At 45.1% G+C, this 24045-nt stretch overlaps 1 protein-coding gene and 1 long non-coding RNA gene across 4 annotated transcripts in view; one reads left to right on the forward strand and one right to left on the reverse strand.

The window, feature by feature from the left end:
* Nucleotides 1–13117, reverse strand: part of LOC140429685 (uncharacterized) — a 43853-nt gene extending 30736 nt beyond the window's left edge. Inside the window, exons 1-2 of the long non-coding RNA XR_011949170.1 lie at nucleotides 12803–13117; nucleotides 11410–11460 (exon numbers count right to left, since the gene is read on the reverse strand). This is a non-coding gene — a long non-coding RNA (uncharacterized lncRNA). The remainder of the gene's footprint in view (nucleotides 1–11409; nucleotides 11461–12802) is intronic.
* The window catches only part of zcchc7 (zinc finger, CCHC domain containing 7), a 387489-nt gene continuing 376349 nt past the window's right edge, over nucleotides 12906–24045 (forward strand). The window contains exons 1-2 of one of the 3 annotated variants that reach the window (XM_072516987.1): nucleotides 12906–12994; nucleotides 18323–18925. In XM_072516987.1, the coding sequence (XP_072373088.1) occupies nucleotides 18340–18925 (586 nt within the window). In that variant the 5' untranslated portion in view covers nucleotides 12906–12994; nucleotides 18323–18339. Of the gene's footprint in view, nucleotides 12995–13275; nucleotides 13407–18322; nucleotides 18926–24045 lie in introns of those variants that run through there. The other 2 variants (XM_072516986.1, XM_072516985.1) reach the window with 2 other exon arrangements.

The following is a 24045-nucleotide window of genomic DNA, read 5'->3' on the forward strand; positions in this document are numbered from 1 at the left end:
TAAGGGCAAACAAAGAACAAAGAAAAGGAACAGGCCCTTCGGCCCTCCAAGCCTGTGCCAACCATACTGCCCGTCTAAACTAAAATCTTCTACACTTCCCTCTATTCCCATCTTATTCATGTATTTGTCAAGATGCCCCTTAAATGTCACTATCGTCCCTGCTTCCACCACCTCCTCCGGCAGCAAGTTCCAGGCACCCAGTACCCTCTGTGTAAAAAACTTGCCTCGTACATCTCCTCTAAACCTTGCCCCTCGCAACTCAAACCTATGCCCTCTAGTAATTGACCACTCTACCGTGGGAAAAAGCCTCTGACTATCCACTCTGTCTATGCCCCTCATCATTTTGTAGACCTCTATCAGGTCACCCCTCAACCTCCGTCGTTCCAGTGAGAACAAACCAAGTTTATTCAACCGCTCCTCACAGCTAATGCCCTTCATACTAGGCAACATCCTGGTAAATCTCTTCTGCACCCTCTCTCAAGCCTCCACATCCTTCTAGTAGTGTGGCGACCAGAATTGAACACTATACTCCAAGTGTGACCTAACTAAGGTTCTATACAGCTGCAACATGACTTGCCAATTCTTATACTCTACAAATATATAAAACAAAAAAGAGTGGCTAAGGTCAATATTGGTCCTTTAGAGGATGAGAAGGGAGATTTAATAATGGGAGATGAGGAAATGACTGAGGAACTGAACAGGTTTTTTGGGTCGGTCTTCACAGTGGAAGACACAAATAACATGCCAGTGACTGATGGAAATGAGGCTATGACAGGTGAGGACCTTGAGAGGATTGTTATCACTAAGGAGGTAGTGATGGGCAAGCTAATGGGGCTAAAGGTAGACAAGTCTCCTGGCCCTGATGGAATGCATCCCAGTGTGCTAAAAGAGATGGCTAGGGAAATTTCAAATGCACTAGTGATAATTTACCAAAGTTCACGAGACTCTGGGGTGGTCCTGGCGGATTGGAAATTAGCAAACGTGACACCACTGTTTAAAAAAGGAGGCAGGCAGAAAGCGGGTAATTATAGGCCAGTGAGCTTAACTTTGGTAGTAGGGAAGATGCTGGAATCTATCATCAAGGAAGAAATAGGGAGGCATCTGGATGGAAATTGTCCCATTGGGCAGACGCAGCATGGGTTCATAAAGGGCAGGTCGTGCCTAACTAATTTAGTGGAATTTTTTGAGGGCATTACCAGTGCAGTAGATAACGGGGAGCCAATGGATGTGGTATATCTGGATTTCCAGAAAGCCTTTGACAAGGTGCCACACAAAAGTTGCTGCATTAGATAAAGATGCATGGCATTAAGGGGAAAGTAGTAGCATGGATAGAGGTTTGGTTAATTAATAGAAAGCAAAGAGTGGGGATTAATGGGTGTTTCTCTGGTTGGCAATCAGTAGCTAGTGGTGTCCCTCAGGGATCAGAGTTGGACCCACAATTTACATAGATGATTTGGAGCTGGGGACGAAGGGCAATGTGTCCAAGTTTGCAGACGACACTAAGATGAGTGGTAAAGCAAAAAGTGCAGAGGATACTGGAAGTCTGCAGAGGGATTTGGATAGGCTAAGTGAACGGGCTAGAGTCTGGCAGATGGAATACAATGTTGACAAATGTGAGGTTATCCATTTTGGTAGGAATAACAGCAAAAGGGATTATTATTTAAATGATAAAGTATTAAAACATGCTGCTGTGCAGAGAGACCTGGGTGTGCTAGTGCACGAGTCGCAAAAAGTTGGTTTACAGGTGCAACAGGTGATTAAGAAGGCGAATGGAATTTTGTCCTTCATTGCGAGAGGGATGGAGTTTAAGACTAGGGAGGTTCTGCTGCAATTGTATAAGGTGTTAGTGAGACCACACCTGGAGTATTGTGTTCAGTTTTGGTCTCCTTACTTGAGAAAGGACGTACTGGCACTGGAGGGTGTGCAGAGGAGATTCACTAGGTTAATCCCAGAGCTGAAGGGGTTGGATTACGAGGAGAGGTTGAGTAGACTGGGACTGTACTCGTTGGAATTTAGAAGGATGAGGGGGGATCTTATAGAAACAATTAAAATTATAAAGGAAATAGATAGGATAGATGCGGGCAGGTTGTTTCCACTGGCAGGTGAAAGCAGAACTAGGGGACATAGCCTCAAAATAAGGGGAAGTAGATTTAGGACTGAGTTTAGGAGGACCTTCTTCACCCAAAGGGTAGTGAATCTATGGAATTCCTTGCCCAGTGAAGCAGTAGAGGCTCCTTCATTAAATGTTTTTAAGATAAAGATAGATAGTTTTTTGAAGAATAAAGGGATTAAGGGTTATGGTGTTCCGGAAAGTGGAGCTGAATCCACAAAAGATCAGCCATGATCTCATTGAATGGTGGAGCAGGCTCGAGGGGCCAGATGGCCTACTCCTGCTCCTAGTTCTTATGTTCTTATACTCAATGCCCCGGCCAATGAAGGCAAGCATGCCGTATGCATTCTTGACTACCTTCTCCACCTGTGTTGCCCCTTTCAGTGATCTGTGGACCTGTACATCTAGATCTCTCTGACTTTCAATACCCTTGAGGGTTCTACCACACACTGTATATTCCCTACCTGCATAAGACTTTCCAAAATGCATGACCTTACATTTGTCTGGATTAAACTCCATCTGCCATCTCTCTGCCCAAGTATCCAAACGATCTAAATCCTGCTGTATCCTCTGACAGTCCTCATCGCTATCCGCAATTCCACAAACCTTTGTGTCGTCTGCAAACTTACTAATCAGACCAATTACATTTTCCTCCAAATCATTTATATATACTACGAACAGCAAAGGTCCCAGCACTGATACCTGCGGAACACCACTAGTCACAGCTCTCCAATTAGAAAAGCGCCCTTCCATTGCTACTCTCTGCCTTCTATGACCTAGTCAGTTCTGTATCCATCTTGCCAGCTCACCCCTGATCCTATGTGACTTCACATTTTGTACCAGTCTATCATGAGGGACCTTGTCAAAGGCCTTACTGAAGTCCATATAGACAACATTCACTGCCCTACCTGCATCAATCATCTTTGTGACCTCTTCAAAAAACTCTATCTAGTTAGTGAGTGACGACCTCACCTTCACAAAACCATGCTGCCTCTCGCTAATACGTCCATTTGCTTCCAAATTTGAGTAGATCCTGTCTCGAAGAATTCTCTCCAGTAATTTCCCTACCACTGACGTAAGGCTCACTGGCCTGTAGTTCTCTGGATTATCCTTGCTACCCTTCTTAAACAAAGGAACAACATTGGCTATTCTCCAGTCCTCCGGGCCATCACCTGGAGACAGTGAGGATCCAAAGATTTCTGTCAAGGCCTCAGCAATTTCCTCTCTAGCCTCCTTCAGTATTCTGGGGTAGATCCCATCAGGCCCTGGGGACTTATCTACCTTAATATTTTTCAAGACGCCCAACACCTTGTCTTTGTGGATCTCAATGTGACCCAGGCTATCTACACACCCTTCTCCAGACTCAACATCCACCAATTCCTTCTCTTTGGTGAATACTGATGCAAAGTATTCATTAAGTACCTTGCACATTTCCTCTGGCTCCACACACAGATTTCCGAGCCTATTTCCCCTGGCTACCCTCTTGCTTTTTATGTACGTGTAAAAAGCCTTGGGATTTTCCTTAACCCTACTTGCCAATGACTTTTCGTGACCCCCTCTAGCCCGCCTGACTCCTTGCTTAAGTACCTTCCTACTTTCCTTATATTCCACACAGGCTTCGTCTGTTCCCAGCCTTCTAGCCCTGACAAATGCCTCCTTTTTCTTTTTGACGAGGCCTACAATATCTCTCGTTATCCAATGTTCCCGAAATTTGCCGTATTTATCTTTCTTCCGCACAGGAACCTGCCGGTCCTGAATTCCTTTCAACTGACATTTGAAAGTCTCCCACATGTCAGATGTTGATTTACCCTCAAACATCCGCCCCCAATCTACGTTCTTCAGTTCCCGGCCAATATTGTTATAATTAGCCTTCCCCCAATTTAGCACATTCACCCTAGGACCACTCTTATCCTTGTCCACCAGCACTTTAAAACTTACTGAATTGTGGTCACTGTTCCCGAAATGCTCCCCTACTGAAACTTCTACCACCTGGCTGGGCTCATTCCCCAATACCAGGTCCAGTACAGCCCCTTCCCTAGTTGGACTATCTACATATTGTTTTAAGAAGCCCTCCTGGATGCTCCTTACAAACTCTGCCCCGTCTAAGCCCCAGCCCTAAGTGAGTCCCAGTCAATATTGGGGAAGTTGAAGTCTCCCATCACAACAATCCTGTTGTTTTTACTCATTTCCAAAATCTGTCTACCTATCTGCTCCCCTATCTCCCGCTGGCTGTTGGGAGGCCTGTAGTAAACCCCCAACATTGTGACTGCACCCTTCTTATTCCTGATCTCTACCCATATAGCCTCGCTGCCCTCTGAGATGTCCTCCCGTGTGTACAGCTGTGTACAGCTCTCTAACCAGTAGCACAACTCCACCACCCCTTTTACATCCCCCTCTATCCCGCCTGAAACATCTAAATCCTGGAATGTTTAGCTGTCAATCCTGTCCTTCTCTCAACCAGGTCTCTGTAATGGCAACAACATCATAGTTCCAAGTACTAATCCAAGCTCTAGGTTCATCTGCCTTACCCGTAATACTTCTTGCATTAAAACATATGCACTTCAGGCCACCAGACCCGCTGTTTTCAGCAACATCTCCCTGTCTGCTCTTCCTCAGAGCCATACTGGCCCTATTCCCTAGTTCTCCCTCAATGCTTTCACCTTCTGACCTATTGCTCCGGTACCCACCCCCCGCCATACTAGTTTAAACCCTCCCGTGTGACACTAGCAAACCTCATGGCCAGAATATTTATGCCTCTCCAGTTTAGATGCAACCGTCCTTCTTATACAGGTCACACCTGCCCCGGAAGAGCTCCCAGTGGTCCAGATAACGGAAACCCTCCCTCCTACACCAGCTGTTTAGCCACGTGTTTAGCTGCCCTATCTTCCTATTTCTAGCCTCACTGGCACGTGGCACAGAGAGTAATCCCGAGATTACAACCCCAGAGGTCTTGTCTTTTAACTTTCTGCCGAGCGCCCTGAACTCCTGCTGCAGGAACTCATGCCCCTTCCTGCCTATGTCGTTAGTACCAATATGTACAATGACCTCTGCCTGTTTGCCCTCCCCCTTCAGGATGCCCGCTACCCGTTGTGAGACAACCTGGACCCTGGCATCAGGGAGGCAACATACCATCCTGGAGTCTCGTTCACGTCCACAGAAGCGACTATCTGTGCCCCGGACTATAGGGTCCCCTATGACTATTGCTCTTCTGCGCTTTGACCCTCCCTGCTGAACATCAGAGCCAGCCGTGGTGCCACTGCTCTGGCTGCTGCTGTTTTCCCCTGGTAGGCTATCCCCCCTAACAGTATCCAAAGGGGTATACCTGTTCGAGAGGGGACAACCACAGGGGATTCCTGCACTGACTGCCTGCCCCTTCTGGTGGTCACCCATTTCTCTGCCTGCATCTTGGGTGTGACCACATTTATATAACTGCTATCTATGACACTTTCTGCCACCTGCATGCTCCTAAGTGCATCCAACTGCTGCTCCAACTGAACCATGCGGTCTGTGAGGAGCTCCAGTTGGGTGCACTTTCTGCAGATGAAGCCATCCGGGACGCTGGAAGCCTCCCGAACATCAGGTCTCACAGTCAGAGCACTGCACCCCTCTAATTGACATCGCGTTAATTAATTAATAAATTAAATTTAAAAAGTTTTCAATAAAAGTTACTGTTAACTATATGTTTCCTAGCACTAGATTTCTACTATAAATGTGAAAGCTAAATACAGTACTCTCCGATCTCTGGCTTAGATACCCCTCTAAATTATAATTAAGTAATTATGTTTAATTAGTTTAACAATGTTTAATTTTTAAATTTAGTGGAGATTCCCAACCAGCCAATCAGGTCACAGCTTTACTGTGATGTCACTTCAGTTTTCCCACACACACAATTTGAAAAGGTAATAAAAATAAAAAATATAAATAAAAATCACGTATCTTCCCGGGATGCTTCTGGTTCTCTCCCTGCAGATTAACAGTTACAGGCCAGAAGAAAGAGAACAAAATGGTAGGGAAAAAGCACCTTCTCCCACTCTGCACCAAATTACCTCATTGAACCAAATTACCAAGTTCCAATACCCACTCTGGATGTGTCTCAGTCACTCAGGATGTGTCTCCTTCACCTGCGCAAAGCTTACTGAGTGCGCTTTCTGTCTGTCTTTTATACAGACCTCAGCTAACCAGGGTGACTCACACTACTTAAGCTCAAAGAGAAGAATACAATGTACACCCTTGTGCCATTAAACAGGCCTCAGGTGACTGACAGATAACTGCCTCTCAGCAATTAGGGTGGGGGCTAATCAGCCAATCAGACACTAAGCTACACACTGTACTTTTAACTGAAAAACAGCAGAATTAGACTTACCACTTACCTTTCCTGATTACCTCACTGCACCAAATTACCAAGTTCCAATTCCCACTCTGGACATGTCTCACTCACTCAGGATGTGTCTCCTTGACATGCGCAAAGTGCAATTTAGAATGGCCAATCCACCTAACCTGTACATCTTTGGACTGTGGGAGGAAACCGGAGCACCCAGAGGAAACCCACGCAGACACGGGGAGAACATGCAGACTCCGCACAGACAGTGACCCAAGGGGAATCGAACCTGAGACCCTGGAGCGGTGAAGCAACTGTGCTAACCACTGTGCTACCATGCCACCTAGCTTGCAGTGGCGCAGTTGCTGCTGAGCGGGCTTTAGCCTTGGCGATACTGTACTGTTGCCTTTAGTGAGAATGTTTGTGCTGTGGTGCAGATTGTCAAAGTTCACTTTCAGGGACTGTAGGGTACATTTAGGAGCGATGGAGATGCACGAGAGGGTTCTTGCACTTGAAAGAGCACTTGTTTCTGATTGGTGGCCGCCTTCGTGTGGTTGAAATTCTGTTGCATGGTGTGTTATTTATCCTGACGGGTTGGGAGATGGGGACCCGATGGGTTGTCCCCCTGCACCCAGTCATTGGCGAGAGATGGAAGACAAATTCTCAAATGGGTTTGTGAATTGCTGCCATGCTTTGGTAATCTTGATTTGTAGGCTGGGTGCATCAGATTCAATGAAGCACAATGTGTCCTGTCTGCGAGTCCAGGGACTAGGAGGGTCCCACCAATCATGGGCCCTATTTTGTCCTTCAGGAGTTGGAGGTGGCCGGCTCATTCTGGCCAGGGCCTAGACTGTGCAGCATCTGGACATCGGAGAGATGGCATGGTGGAAGTGATTGGGCGGGATTCTCCATTTTAGCGGCAGTGTGTTGATGCCGTCGTAAACGCCAGAGCGTTTTACAACGGTGCCATCTGGCCGGTAGGAGCAGCGACCCCCCAACCCACAGGAGGCCAGCATGGTGCTGGAGCGCTTCATGCAGCTCCAGCTGCCGATACGGGCCCCAGCACGCCCGGCGCAGATCCACGCATGCGCGTGGGTTGCCGTCTCCACGCTGGCCCCCATGCAACATGGCGGAGACCTACAGGGGCCCGGTGCGGAGGAACATAGGCCCCACCCGGAATTAGCCCGCCCGATCGGTAGCCCCCGAACGCGGGCCTGGCCACGGTGGAGGCCCCCCCCCCGGAGTCAGATCCCGCCTCCCTCCCGCAGCCAGAACGCCGAGGTCCCGCCGGTTAGGACCAGACGGGAATGATGCCGGCGGGACTCAGCGGGCACGCCCGTCGAGTGCGGAGAATCGTCGCAGGGGCCGCTCTTAACGGCCCCCGACCGGCGCCATTGGCCTCCAATCACCGGTGAATTGGTGGCCTGCCGTCGGAGCGGCATGGCGGGATTCGCGCGTTCCCTAGTGATTCCCCGATCCGACGCGGGCTGGAAGAATCATGCCCATTGTGTCTTGTGCTTTATTCGATGGAATTGAGAGATCCTGAACAGTGTTCGTTGATCCTGACTTATCCTTTGTGTAAGAGTCCTTCCTATTGATTCCCTTATTTCCCATTTCTTTATTTTTGCTGTTTTCATTTTGATCCATGGATGCTCAATGGACATGTATCTTTAAATTGAGCAGGGGAAATAAGGAACTCAAAAGTTACAAAAGAGAACACTGTGCTAGCCTTCGGACAGCAGAACTCAGAGATTGGTGGGACTCAGTTCGATTGGATGGCTGTTGGCGAATGAAGTGGCCAAAAGGCCACAATCCGCCGAATAACTGGCAATGATTGGATCCTAACCGAGTGGGATGATTTTTCAGGCAACTAAGGAAAGCACAGTTGGTTCTGGACCCGGCTCTCTCTCTTTCTCCAGAAAAGCTACACCACTGTTCAAAAACCTGAATGAATATGAAGTGAAACTTATTACCGACTGAAAGCAGAAACCTCGAACTGAAAGCCTAAATTGAAAAATGGTGTACTAGAAGAAAAGCACCTGAAACAAAGACTCATCTTTTTTACTTTTATCATTATTTTACACCCATCTTTTCCCCTCTGTGTTTGTCTGTCTTGTGTGTCTGCATATATAGAGGATGGAGGCTAGTTAAAGTCTGGGGCGGGGTATTAGGAATTAGATAATAGTTAACTTGCCTTATTTGCTGCATATTTAATCATAGTTATTGTTATTAATACAATTAATTGTGTTTAAATTTACAAACCTGGCGACTGTAGTTATTGAGCAGCCAAGGGCTAAAGACTTTGAGAGTTTTCTGTGAATTATTTATTAATTTCAATTGTGTTGCCACTCCGGGTCAAGTGGGGCTGGAATTGACCGTGCACTAGCCCGGAGGGTCGTAACATTTGCCTTCTTGTGCGACATGGAAGATCTTTATCCCACAATTTACCCTGAGGTTCTTAGATAATCCTGATTGTTACTCCCTGCTGATCATGCCATTGACCTTTTATTGCTATCCTTCCCCTGGAGGCGAGTGCGAAATGTGAGTGTGATGACCTGTGCCATTGATTATCCTTATACTGTTATCTTGTGTTAGCAAGATCATTCTGAGTCAATTATGGGGAGTGTGATTTGTGCAGTTTTACTCCTTTTGATTACTGTGTCATATAATCCTTGTGGTTGGGAGAGGGGAGTGTTTATGTGTCATCCCCTGTTACGTTTATGAAGAGGATGACATCAATGAGTTCCATCCCACCATCAGACTCACCATGGACTACTCTCCAGAATCGGTTGCATTCTTGGACACACTCATCTCCATCAAGGACGGTCACCTCAGCACTTTGTTTTACAGCAAGCCCACAGATAACCTCACGATGCTCCATTTCTCCAGCTTCCATCCTAAACAAGCCCTCCGTATACACAGGATCTGCTCAGACGAGGGGGAGCATAACAGACATCTACAGACGCTGAAATTTACTCTCGTACGAACGGGATATAGCGCTCGACTCATCGATCGACAGTTCCAACGCGCCACTGCAAAAAACCGCACCGACCGCCTCAGAAGACAAACACGGGACACAAGCGGCAGAATACCCTTCGTCGTCCAGTACTTTCCTGGAGCGGAGAAACTACGAGATCTTCTTCGTGACATCTTGCCACGGTCATCCCAACACCCCCACTACTTGCCTTCAAACAACCGCGCAACCTCAAAAAACTATTGTTTGCAGCAAACTACTCAGCCTTCAGAACAGTGACCACGACACCACACAACCCTGCCATGGCAATCTCTGCAAGACGTGCCAGATCATGGACATGGGTACCACCATTACATGTGAGAACACCACCCACCAGGTAGGTGGTACTTACTCATGTGACTCGGCCAACGTTTTCTACCTCATTCGCTGCAGGAAAGGATGTCCCGAAGCGTGGTACATTGGCGAGACCATGCAGACGCTGCGATAACGGATGAATGGACATCGCGCAACAATCACCAGGCAGGAATGTTCCCTTCCAGTCGGGGAGCACTTCAGCAGTCAAGGGCATTCAGCCTCTGATCTTCGGGTAAGCGTTCTCCAAGGCGGCCTTCAGGACGTGCGAAAACGCAGAATCGCCGAGCAGAGACCTATAGCCAAGTTCCACACACATGAGTACGGCCTCAACCGTCGCATTCTTGTCGCATTACATTCACCCTCCACCATCTGGTCTGGGCTTGTGAAATCCTACCAGCTGTCCTGGCTTCAGACAATTCAAACCTCTTTAACCTGCTTCATCTGGACCTGTAAAGACTTAATTACCTGCAAAGACTCACACTCAAAGTATCGTCTTGCATCTTTGCCTTTGTCCATATATATGTTTCTGGAACCCACCTCTTCATTCACCTGAGGAAGGGGCCGAAAGCTAGTGATTCGAAACAAAACTGTTGGACTTTAACCTGGTGTTGTAAGACTTCTTACAGTGCTCACCCCAGTCCAACGCCGGCTTCTCCACATCACAGGACACAGGTTTAAGGTAACTGGAAAAAGAACCAATGGTGAGGTGAGAAGAAGCTTTCAAAGGACATAAATATTTTGAAAGGGAAAACCTTGCAGGGCTATGGTGAATAGGACAAATTAGATCGCTCTTTCAAATAACTGGCATTGTTGTCCATGATGGGTCAAATGGCCTTCTTTGTGCTATAATTATATTATTGCAGGGGTGAAAAACTCCAGTTATGGATAGAGGGAAACTGGGGCTTTTTTACAAGAACAGATGAAATTACAAGGAGATCTGATAACACTGTTCAAAAGTGTGAGTGGTACTTATAAAATAAATAGGGAAAATCAATTTCAAATGTTGGTGAGGCAGTAATTGGGGTTATTGTCAAAAGGAAGCAGGAATTAGGAGAATGCAATTTTCACATAGGGTTGCAGGGCACAGAAATTTCTTACCAGAAACAATCAGAATCCATGAAATTATGTTAAAATCCACACTAACTTATATAAAGTGGATAAATAATTTGAATATTTGTTTAGAACTGTTTGGGAAAAGAACAGGAAAATAAGACTAAGTTGACAGCTTTTTTTTTAGACAGGCAGCATAGGCCTGATGGGCAGTATGACCTCGTTCTGCCATGTAAAATTCCATGATTCAACACAGTACAACTCATGGACATATCCTGACATCACAATGTTCCTAAGGTTAGTTTTTCTAATTTCAATAACTTCATTTAATAGTTTCTGAGTGATGTCTGATGGTCACGAACTATCCCGTTGAGGGCTATTAAGAGTATAAGTACCAAAATTATTTGAGCCAGTCGTTGTTGTTTCCCTGGTAACAGAAACAAAATGAAAGATGTTGGAGGAAATACAAGATCATTAAAATAAATCAAATTTTCTTGCATAGGAGGGGCATTGAGGGATAGCTTGTCCAAGATGGCGCCGGAGCATGGCGACTCTCTGCGAGCTCTCTCAACCAGACCCCTTTCTTGTCTACTATGTACGTACTGTGTATGTTCCCTTGGCCGCAGAAAAATACTTTTCACTGTACTTCGGTACCTGTGACAATAAATATCAATCAATCAATCATTATGGATGGATGGTAAACAATAGCATTCTTCCAATACCATGCCTGTAGCCAGAGAGGTTTGGAAAATGATGATCAGAGCCTCCGCTATTTGCTCTCTTGCTTTTTTGATCATCTTAAAACATAGAACATTACAGTGTAGTACAGGCCCTTCGGCCCTCGATGTTGCGCCGACCTGTGAAACTACTCTAAAGCCCATCTACACTATTCCCTTATCGTCCATATGTCTATCCAATGACCATTTGAATGCCCTTAGTGTTGGCGAGTCCACTACTGTCGCAGGCAGGGCATTCCATGCCCTTACTACTCTCTGAGTAAAGAACCTACCTCTGACATCTGTCTTATATCTATCTCCCCTCAATAAGATAAAATTCGCCCTCTGCAGGTCAGAGGAGGGCTTCCACAATATGTGGAAACAGTTCATAAACTTACTCCAAGACTTGATCGTAGCCAGCAACCAGTAGAGCTAAGGGGCACGGGAGAGAAAGGCACAGTAGAGACACTGAGCATAAAGGAAGGGGGAGTAGTCAGGTGGAACAAAGGTCCGCAGGAAAAATAGCCACGGGCATGACCACAGGGGCGGGGCCAGAGGGCAAGTGGGCAGCCAGTGAGAGCAACAACATGCAGGGCAATTCACACTCGGATCAGTGTCAGGAAGGGTAGCCAAGTCAGAACAACTGTATTGGTCCCACAGCCACGGAAGGGGCAGAAATAAGTAGTTGTAAATATGTAAAGCAATCTGTGTTTGTTTGTATGTTCCTCATTGACTTTAGTCTATGTTTGTTATGTAATGCCAGTCTTTCCTTAGTTGCCTTCCAAAACACTTGTGTGTAGCCACGAAACCTGTAAACTAATCGTACAAACTGAAATAGGTGACATGAAAATTGTGAAAACCAATAAAAACGTTAAAACACAACTCTAAATTTGGCACTCCTGGGCTAGATTGCGCACTCAAATTGCTGGAATAAAATCTGAACGTACAATGTGATAATCCAACGTATTTCTGTTAATTTGATGCATTAAAATGAAAAATAATTGCACACATGCTTAACTTACTACACCAAGAACAGAAAATACTGGACAATCTCAGCAGGTCTGACAGCATCTGTGGAGAGAGAAGGGAGCTTACGTTTTGAGTCTGGATAACTCTTTATTAAAGCTAAAGCTTTGACAAAGAGTCATCCATATCGACACTCGCTCCCTTTTCTCTCCACAGATGCTGTCAGACCTGCTGAGATTGTCCAGTATTTTCTGTTTTCGTTTCAGATTCCAGCATCCTCAAAAATCTGCCTTTATCTTCGCTTAAATTACTACCTCGTGTCATTGCCAGTCATTTTGTGGAAGATTCAATCATGGGAAGGTTCATAGTCGGCCAACTTCAGATTAGCGGAAGCTTTTTTTGCCGGTACAAACGCCGGGAGTGCTGTTGCTAGTTTTAGTCGGCCAGCTGGGTTTGTCGAGTGACTGAATGTAGAGCTGCAGGCAGCTTGTTCCTGGTCGAAACAGGTTGGTTTTTGATGGATAAAACTCTCCTTTAACAGGCTTTAAAATAACAGGAAACTCCTTGACGAAGGCTGGGGTGCCAACGCCAGAGAAAATACGTGCGTGTCTTGGGTGCCGGGCCGAGCGGGCAGGTGTTGACGTCCCGGGGCCTGAGGACCACTTCAACTTTTTTTTGCCGTCCCCAGATGAAGAGCCCCGCACGTGCTGATTTGCCGCGTGCGTTGACGCGCGCGCGCACGTACAGATGGAGGGGCGCGCTCCGTGCACCTGGGGAGGGAGACAATGGAGTGATCACGTGCTGCCGAGTTGTCTATGATCCTGGGGTGGTTGGAACTCACAGGGGAGCTGCTTGATCTCTTCCTAGTCTGGGTCCTACTGCACTTCACCCAGAGGAGAGTGCTCAAGTTGGGACAAGGTGGGTCCTGGATACTCATTCAGGTCTTTGCAGGCATTTGGGTTGCATTTTATCACCCAGGTTACACTTCTACATGCTATCACAGTCTTATCTGATTGACGTTAACGTTCCATTTGCTTTGGGAAGAGGAATGCGTCAGGAATTCCTATGTTTTAGAATTGTTTCAGTGCTGAAGGATGTCATTCAACCCATTGTCACTGAGCCAGCTCCCCGAAAGAGCAATGCACCTCGTACCATTCTCTTACCTTCTTGTAACCCTGCACATTGTTCCTTGTCAAATAAGTCTTGTTCTCCTTTGAAATACTTGATTGGATCTTCCTCCACCACGCTCAGGCAGCGCATCTCAAACCTCAACCATCCATTTAATGAACTTTTGTTCTCTCATCACTTTAGCTTATTTTGCCACTTATATCTGATATATTTGATCAATTTTTTAATAAATGTTTTTTATTGGGTTTTCGAACATAGTATATTTACAGGTGTACACAAAAGAGAGAGAAAAAACTGAGATATTATACACAAGATAAAAACAACAACACTATATAGTTAGCAAAATCACGTGATTAACAAGTAAAGAAAAACATGTAGTGGGGGGGGGGGAACTGGGGGAGTAGAAATACATTGATACATCTGTATGCCCGTCGTGTGCATTCTTTCATTTGTACACATTTTTTTTGTCCAGTACAGAGAGTGAACACCCCGCCGGCAATGCAAAAAATGGATCTGGGTAGAGGAGGGAGGGTGGTGGTGCCGCCTGGGTGGCACCCCTAATGTTGTTGTTTGCTTCTACCGTGTGCTGCACGGTAGCACAAGTGGCTAGCACTGTTGCTTCACAGCGCCAGCGTCCTAGGTTCGGTTCCCCACTGGGTCACTGTCTGTGCGGAGTCTGCACTTTCTCCCCGTGTATGTGTGGGTTTCCTCCGGGTGCTCTGGTTTCCTCCCACAGTCCAAAGACGTGCAGGTTCGGTGGATTGGCATTGCTAAATTGCCCTTCGTGTCCAAAAAGGTTAGGAGGGGTTATTGGGTTACGGGGATAGGGTGGAAGTGAGGGCTTAAGTGGGTCGGTGCAGACTCGATGGGCCGAATGGCCTCCTTCTGCACTGTATGTTCTATGTTCTCCTGGTCGGCCATTGCGGCCGTTGTTGTTGTGCGTTCTCCTCTGCTTCGGCCGTTCGTCATTTCTTCCTCCTGTACTTTCTTACTCTCTCTTACTGTGTTTGCTGAGGTTGTTGTCGTTTCCTGTGCTCTCCTTCGAGTTTGTGTTCCTTCGTCGTCTTCCCCCCACCCTCCATCTTGTTCCCCTCTATTGTTCTGTGCCTCCTCTCTTTCCTTCACATTTGATCAATTATACACCATCTGAATGGAGCCCAATAGATTGGAAAAGTGACTGTGTCCTTGAAGAAGAGAAGATTGAGTGGAGATTTAATAGAGGTATTCAGAATCATGAGGTTAAAACAGTTTTATTAGTAGGCACAATGAGTACAAAAGTAAAGAGATTATGTTGAACTTGTACAAGTCACTAGTTTGACCTCCGCTGGAGTATTGCATACAGTTCTTGGTGCCACACTTTAGGAAGGATGCGAAGGCATTGCAGAGAATGTAGTAAAGATTCATGAGAATGGTTCCAGGGATGAGGAACTTCAGTTATGAAGATAGATTGGAGAAGTTAAGACGGTTTGTCTCAGAACTGTGAGAGTGGAGGGGGTTTGATATAGGTTTTCAGATCATGAGGGGTCTGGGTAGAGTAAATGGGAAGAAAATATTCCCACTCATGAAAGAATCGAGAACGAGAAGGAACAGATTTAAGGCAATATGTAAAAGAAACAACAGTGATAGGAGGCAAACCTTTTTCATGCAGCTAGTGGTTAGGGTCTGGGATGCTCTGCCTGCGAGTGGTGGTGGCGGGTTCAACTGAAGCGTTCAAACAGGAATCAGACTGTTTTCTGAAAAGGAAGAATGTGCATAGTTACAGGAAAAAGGACGGAGAATGTAATTGGGTGAGTTGCTCATTCAGAGAGGTGGTGCAGACCTGATGGGCCAAATGGCCGCCTCCTGTGCCATACCAATTCCGTGAAGAGGGGTCACAGAGTGAATAAGGAAAAGCTATTCCCACAGGAAGGACTGGGAATGAGAACACCGAATTAAGGTAATTGGCAAAAGAAGCAATGGAGACATGAGCAGATATTATTTCATGCAACAAAACGGGTTACTCTGAATAAGCTCTTTGAGTGAGCTCTCCGGTGGCTGGCGCTGTGAGGTAGCAGTGCTAACCACTGTGTCACCATGCTGCTATGCTTGCGTCTGGCAGAGGTATGATGGCCGAATGGAAACCTCTCTACATGAGAGGTTGCACTATGAATGATTTGAGTGAGGGGTGTTGCAGTATTCAGTAATTTTTTTTCATGGACTCCCCATATACATGCTGATCAGTTGGAAAAAGTGTTCTGGAATCTGTAGATTGGTGTCAGACAGGTTTACGTTATTTTGGGGCACTACACACTTCGGGTACTTTGGAATCTTTTGAGGCCCTGATGAGGAAGCCTAACTGGGAAACTGCAAATAACTTGACAGCAAAGTCACAACTGCCCTAGAGTTTTGGAAAGGATTGCTCTTAAGTGCTGTCCTTCAGGGGTCGGGTTCTGGTTCTAAACCAACTGCTGGCTACTACACTACAGTATTGGTTGGTCACTTTGATCCCTTCCCCGATCATGTCACCATGATTCAGAGGAAGCTTATCGACTTCTGGCACAAAAGGAAACATTGGGTTTCTGCTGGAGTTCAGAGTCTCTTGGTTAGTTAAGTGGATGTGCACACCCTGGTTTGGCTTTGCATGCAGTTTGCAACTTTCTGCTTCTTGCCTTGCAGAATGAGGATGCTCCAAAATTGTATGCTCCGGCTGCTCTGCAGTTAGTGCCTCTACGTGCCTGACTTGAGTGTTATGTGGCTGGGCTGTGAAGATAATCCCAGAGTTTTATGTACTAAATGGTGGCAGGATACGTTTAATGTCATGAGAGGCAACGATGCATCAGTTGACCTGTAACTAGGCATAACCTGCAGTCAAATCCATTCGGGCATTGAAGGTCATTCTTGGCCCTGACTCCGCTTGGTGCCTTGAGGAAGCTCAGGTGCATGAAGTGATCCTGCCTCCATTTAGATAAAATGTTCATTGGTTCAAAGCCCTGAAACTTCCTTCAAGAACATGAACTTTCTCATAGAAATTCCTTCTGTGCTATTCCAGACTGCGTTTCCCCTGCATATTGTTCTCTCCTTTGCATTTGTTTCCATCCTGGCATGTCCTCTGATTTCTGAAAGAGGGGTTGACCTAATAAAAACTTTTCTATGAGAGTCCTTTGCACTACTGGAAGATTTGAAATGGCAAGTGTTGCATGCAGCAATATTGTGCAGCAGTTCTTTATGGACTTCCACGCAAGATGAGAAATTGCAGCCAGAGGGTTCCATGGCCCATGTATGTTTTCTGTGTGAGAGTTGCAGTCCCCATATAGTCACCTGAAGTAAACTTTGGTTCCACTTTAGCCCCAGGCTTCTGATCTTGACTGCTCATTATAGACCATCTTGTGGGTCTATTCTTGGCCTGACTACCACAATTTGTAGGGTGGCATGTCCGTTGGTGGGAGTTGCTCTGTCTCCCTTGTGTGACCTGTACTAAGGGGAAGTTTGTGGCCCCAGAGAGGGAACTTGCAGTGTTTGCTTGATAACTTCCATGATTGGTGGGTATTGCAGGGTCGAGTATGTCTTGAAGACACTGATAACATTCTGATATAACTGGGAAGATTCCTTAGTGACAGACTTGGTGTGGGTGTCTTGAGCCAGATGCTCCGGGTTCAAGTCCTACTGTGGGTCATGGAACGTGGCCAAACAGCTTGATTATCAACCTGCAAATTCTGCCCATGCCATGTAGTAATAGTGTCTCCTGGCCAGCCAGATCCTGCAGAAGGCAACAGCAAATCACTTAAAAATAATAAAAATTAAAAAAAAAAAAAAAAAATCTTTATTGTCACAAGTAGGCTTCCATTAACACTGCAATGAAGTTACTGTGAAAATCCCCTAGTCGCCACATTCCGGCGCCTGTTCGGGTACACTGAGGGAGAATTCAAAATGTCCAATTCACCTAACGAGCACGTCTTTCGGGACTTGTGGGAGGAAACTGGAGCACCCAGAGAAAACCCACACAGACACGGGGAGAATGTGCAGACTCTGCACAGACAGTGACCCAAGCCGGGAATCGAATCTGGGACCCTGGCGCTGTGAAGCAACAGTGCTAACCACTGTGCTACCATGCTGCCCTTCAGTACCATGCCACGCATAACCATGGACCAACATATGGAAGTCTATAGTTGCCAATGCCCGTATTGTGGGGGTGGAGTCCCAAAAACAGGGAACAAACTGGAGTTGGCAAAGCTGAAAAGAAAGGCGCATGTTGGAGTGACATGTATCATCATAGCAGGCCAAAGCCCATTACAGCCAAAGAGCATCAGGAGGCAGGAGCAACTGATGAGAGAGAAAGGTAGCATGAAGAAAACTTGGAGACCAGGGTCAAATACATCTTGGTTTTGGCATTTTCCTCAGTAGTATAGTTTACACAGTCTGGATGAGTCCACCATCTTTTTCAGATGTTTTTAATATCCAAAATGAGGACTTGTACAAAATAAAAGCACAGAAAAGTTAATTTTGCAATAATGTGATCAAATTTACAACTGAATTATTTTTATCTTAATTTCTTATTAAATCTTTACTTAAGGGCTTTAGCCTCTCTATGATCGGAACTTGGATTTAATACTTCTATCAGGAGCTATTGATAGAAGACTAATTTTGTCAGTTGCATTCAGTTAATTCACCAAATACAAGACTTCCAACAATATCTAATTGCTTTAGAACTTTTGTTTCTTTTTATACAGAATTTTTTCCTTTCGCAATGTTTGGTTATGAAGATTTGGAGGCCTATGAAGATGAGCTGTACCGTGAGGAGTCTTCCAGCGAGGCAGAGATAGATAGTGATGTGGAGTTCCAGTTATACAGTCAAGTGCACTATGCAAACAATCTCACTGGAGTGAAGAGGGGCAGAGAAAGGGGCCCAACCTCTTTGGATCGGGAGACTGTTACAGTTAAAGGCAAATCGTCAGGAAGAACAGAAAAAGCAATTGTTATTTCTGATAGTGATGTCATAGTCATTTCAGATAGTCCTGATGTAATTATTCTGTCAGACACTGAAGATAACAGCGTATATTCCTGCAAGGGTGTTAAATCCTCAGAATGCAAACTCAGTGAAAGAAAAAAACAATCCATCAAAGAGCCTGCGCAAGGATCAGCCAAACAAGCCCATCTGTGCAGAAGATCTCCACAGATCCAAGAGATGATGATGATAAAAGGGAGTGAAAGCTCAGAAGAGGAAGATGAAAGCATTGAGAGCTGGATGGTGCTGGGGCATGACCAGGAAGAAGAAAATGATGACGACATCCAGCTCAACATTGAAGATTACAAAACATCAAGTAACAAAGAAGGTAGGAATCTTGACTATCAGAATAAATACCGTCGAGTAGCTGTGGCAAATATTTCTGTGAGGTAACATTTCTCTACTTTGACAACTCTAAAATCTTTTCTTCAGATCTTTTCTTCAAATAATTTCTGCCTGTTTCATAATCCCAAAATGTTGACTCCATCCAGTTATACAGTGAAGTATGTTACCTGCTCAGCGTGCCACAAATTAAATATACCAGGAAAAGCCTAACAGTAATGAGCTGTTTTCACATTTGGTATTTCAGAAAACATAAAGCCAAACTGCACGAATCACGTGAAATGTACAAGAGCATTACCCGAGCTAACTGCCAATGCATTTATTTGGACAATTCCTTTAAAGACTGTATTTGTTTGATTACTTGAGGTAATCAGCAGAGTATACGTGATGTGTTGGTATTAGTCCAGAGCCCATTTTATTGACTTAGACTAGATGTGAAATTGCCTTAACGAATGAATGTAATTGACACCTACATAAAGATATAATTTCAGTATTATTAAGAGATTGCTTGCATTGTTAGGGGAACAGTTGTATAGTAATTATATTAATAGGTGAGTAATCAGAGACCTGTGCAGTCCCCACCAACGCTGACATGGACAGATGCATCTGTGGCAGGTAGATTGGTGAGGATGAACTCAAGTTGGTTTTTCCTTCTTGTTGATTCTGTCATTACCTGCCGAAGACCCAGTCGAGCAGCTATAGCCTTTAGGGCTTGGCCTGCTCGGTCACGAGGTGCTACCAAGCCACTTTTGGTGATAGACATCTAGAGTACATTCTGTGCCCTTGCCACCCTTGGTGCTTCCTCCATGGTCAACATGGAGGGCACTGATTCATCAGCTGAGGGGAATGAACTGAAGACCGGGGTAGAAAAGGAAAGTTAACTGGACAGTGAGAGTTTAACTTTACATAGAAGTGGTGGTGAACATCTAGAATGCCGATGAAAGGAGATTGGGCAGATGTTTGAGGGAGGGAGTGACTGGTATTTGTTAGCTTTTGGGACTGACTAGCTGTAATCTTTTTAAGAGTTTTTCATTTCAAAAATTTGTTTGTTAAAAATCTTGTTGCAAATTTTGTACGGAGACGGAGAGAAAAGCGGCTCTATATTTGCTCCTCTTTTATCTCTTCCCAATGTTGCCAGCTGGGGACATAAGCAAATTGCTTATGGTTCAGAATGACTGAATACAGTCCAAAAGAGTGCAACCCTATTATCAAGATGTGGGGAGGGTTCAAGCTGATCTAATCGCTACATAAATACAGCAATAGTTAAAAAAAATTGGCTACATGTCCCAAACCCCAGTACGATATTAATTGAGCTGTTTTTTTATTAAGCAATAGCATTACATAAATATTGTCCCAAAACAGTTTAAGATGGGGAAAAGGGGATTGAAGGGGCTAATCAGAAATTACACTACATAGGTGGTTTTAGAATTGTCTGTTGGCTTGGCACAGTTGTTTTTCATGTTGTCATAAAAACAAATCCCGGTTGCTGCAAATCCCGGCTGCTGAAGCACAGGGGTGTTACATTTGTTTGAGGTATTATTCTTCAGATCAATCATTAAACTGAGGCTCCTTCTACTTGTTCTGGTTGTTCAAATGAGCAGTGAAGATTACACACCTGTAATGGAAGAAGATAAGGGAGTCTTCCAACATTTCTACCTCAACCATTAACACTTGAAAATAAATTGTCAATTATTTTCATTGTTTGTTTGATGTTGCTGGGTCTGAATAGTTGACACATTTCCCTGCATTATTACACTTGTACTTAAAAAAAAATAATTTGTGTGAGAATTTGATATTGTTCATGGGCATTTTGGTCAAGCTTCAAACCGCCAAAGATAGTCAAAAATCCCAAGTGTGAGGTGAGAGTAGGGATAACTGAGTGACTAAATTCTGTCTTTTGTGGAAGTCAATTAAATATACCATTGGATTGCGAACAAACTTATTTTGAAGGCTACAAACAAAACTGAGGTAACTCCATTACTCTTGTATAAAGTAACTGACAAAATAATGGAATTGAACGTTAAGATCAAACTTGAAAATTATCTGCATGAAAATAACTGAGTAATTGTCACCCAACATGGTTGAAGAAGTGACAGAGAGATCCTCCTTGAGCAGTCTCTTTGACATCTTTGAGACAATGGTAAGTGAATGCTTAAAAAGTCCATAAGTGGATCTGAAATCCCCAACCCCACCTTCTACTGGTTACCTTGCTGGTCGGGGTCTATTACTTGTTTTGATGGTTGGCTGGGCATGTATGGGCAGGGCGATCCTGGGATTTGGGAGGATTGGAAAGGGGACGGAGATTTGACATATTGCAGGGATGTTCCTGGGTTTGGACCACTGGGAGTGGAGTATGATGTTTGCCTAATTGGGAAAGATTCCAGGGGTGTGGCACAACAGAGGAGGGATCCAGGGCCTGGCAGCTTGGATGAGGGGGAGCAGTTGGGGTAGGGGAGGCATATTACAGCAGTCACTATCATAGTAGCAGCAACAAAAGTGGGCCCACTGATCAGAGTAGACCCCCATATATCATGGGAACCCATCTTGACCATGCTTAGACCTCTGAGAAAACCTTTCCCAAATTTACACCAGTGTACGGTCCGTTTTATGAAAGAGCTTTATTCAGACTTGATAATTCTTTTGTTATATAAATGTTACTTTTGCTGTTGGGGAAAATTTAAGATAGTCTAATTTTTTCAGTTATTCAGCTACTTGCATCCTGCAAATTGTCGGTTTGAGATTTATGTTTGCTACTTTAAGATTGCTGGCTTTCAAGAATAAGTGAGTAATTTGATTTTCAGTTTTCTGATGGTATTGGTTCCATATTTAACTGAATCATACTACTTTGAATTTCTTCATATTTACTTGGTTGGAATCTGATTGGCACAGCAGCCAAGCACTAAGATTTGCTTTGCAGACATGTGGAACTATGGGGTATGATGTCTGTAAAAGGTGTGACATGACAGATGTGCACTAAATGCACAAATCTGAAATATGTAGCAAGTAAATAGATAGATATGTGAATTGTGGGGCAATTCTGTTTTAGCCCCGTTCACATCAATGGCTGGTGACATAGAATCAATTACCGCGTTGAGGAGGGATGATGTGCTAATTGAATCATCGAATCAAATAGTGTTGAGTAGGGATGGTGTACTAATTGAATCATCAAATGAGGCCATATAGGTCGAGTTCAGAAATAAAAAGGGGGCAGCCACACTACTAGGAGTGTACTATAGCCACAAAATAGTGAGAGGGAAGTAGAACAGCAAATATGTAAGCAAATGTCTGAGTACCAAAACCATAGGGCAATAATAGTAGGGGACTTCAGCTACCCTAATACCGACTGGGATTTGAGCGGTGTAATAGGCACAGAGGGCAATTCTTAAACAGCATTTAATATCATAGAATTTACAGTGCAGAAGGAGGCCATTTGGCCCATCGAGTCTGCACCGGCCCTTGGAAAGGGCACCCTACCTAAACCCACTTCTCCACCCTATCCCTGTAACCCAGTAACTCTATCTACCCTTTTTGGACTAAGGGCAATTTATCATGGCCAATCCACCTAACCTGCACATCTTTGGACAGTGGGAGGAAACCAGAGCACCCGGAGGAAACCCACGCAGACACTGGGAGAACGTGCAGACTCCGCACAGACCGTGCCCAAGCCGGGAATCGAACCTGGGACCCTGGAGCTGTGAAGCAACTGTGCTAACCACTATGCTACCGTGCCGCCCAGAGAGGGAGTACAATTTTAGATTTCAGCTGGGATTTTCCAGTCCTTCCTGCTGGCAGTCTTCTGGTCCCATCAAAGGCGACCCTCCATGGTGGGTTCCCTGGTGGTGTGACGGGCGTTCTTGGTTTTTTTCATGGTACACAAGTATTGACTTCTTTGTTATGGGTAAGACTCTGCTTCCTGTGGTACAAAATGTGGAGTATCCAGTGGTGGTTAGCTCTGACCAAGCGCCACATTGGTGGACGTGAAGCTGGAGGCAGGTCGGGCACAGCTCACGGGTTGGATGTGGGGTTGCTGGCGGACCTCGGGTTTTGTGTAAAGATCTGTAGGGCATAATGGACTATGTAGACTGTAATGAGAACAGGGTGGTGGTTCGCGTTCTCGATCGAGGCATTGGCAATTGCCTTGAGGGTTTCAGACAAGTGGAGTGGGATTGATGTCTTTGTGTGCTGACGATCTTTTGCTCTATGTAAGGGACCTGTGGACAGTGATGGGGGATATTATGGGGATATCAAAGAGGTTCAGCTCCTTTTTTGGGATATAAACAAAATGTTGGGAATGAGTATTTTGTGGTTAGTCCCCCGAGGGGAGGAGTTGGGTTGGTGGGTCTGCCGTTTTGACTTGCTGGGACTAGTTTCTGCCACCTGGGGGTCCAAGTGGTGCGCGATTGGTTACGGGGCCAGGAGCAGGCTTGGGGGTTCCATCTCTTATTCCACCGAGAGGGTGTGCTTTGCTGCTGGTCGCCTAGTGGAGCAGGGAACAGCTGAGCTCTAGCCTGATGTAGAAGTCTTTTTTTCTCTGGAAGGCTTGGAAATGACTAAATGAAAGTGAAAAATGAAATGAAATGAAAATCGCTTATTGTCACAAGTAGGCTTTAAATGAAGTTACTGTGAAAAGCCCCTATTCGCCACATTCCAGCGCCTGTTCGGGGAGGCTGGTACGAGCTGGTGTGTCAAAATTGGAAATTCCCAAAGTAAGCGAGGTAGATTCTGCATTGCGTTTTATTAATTGATTTACCAAGTCAACGAGAGTGAGGTGTTTAAACTTGTGCACTGGAAGGGAACATGTGAATGTGATGACTTCTGATCACCAGCAAGAAAAGAAATGATGGAATTCTTCGATGTAATAAAAATCTCAAAAAACACAAGCATTTTACTTTCTGCAGTGAGATGTTATGATGTAATTAATTTAAAAAAAAAAAATTTATTCTCTTTTTTTCCCATTTTCTCCCACACTTACACCCATCAACAATAAACAATAGTCAGCAAGATATGTCAATCCCCATAACAATAACAACGACCCCATCCGCCCACCAACCCCCAAACATCAGCCCGCATGTTTACATAAACAAATGACAAAAAGGAATCAGGGAT

This window comes from Scyliorhinus torazame, chromosome 9, assembly GCF_047496885.1.
Source record: "Scyliorhinus torazame isolate Kashiwa2021f chromosome 9, sScyTor2.1, whole genome shotgun sequence".
Lineage (NCBI taxonomy): Eukaryota > Metazoa > Chordata > Chondrichthyes > Carcharhiniformes > Scyliorhinidae > Scyliorhinus > Scyliorhinus torazame.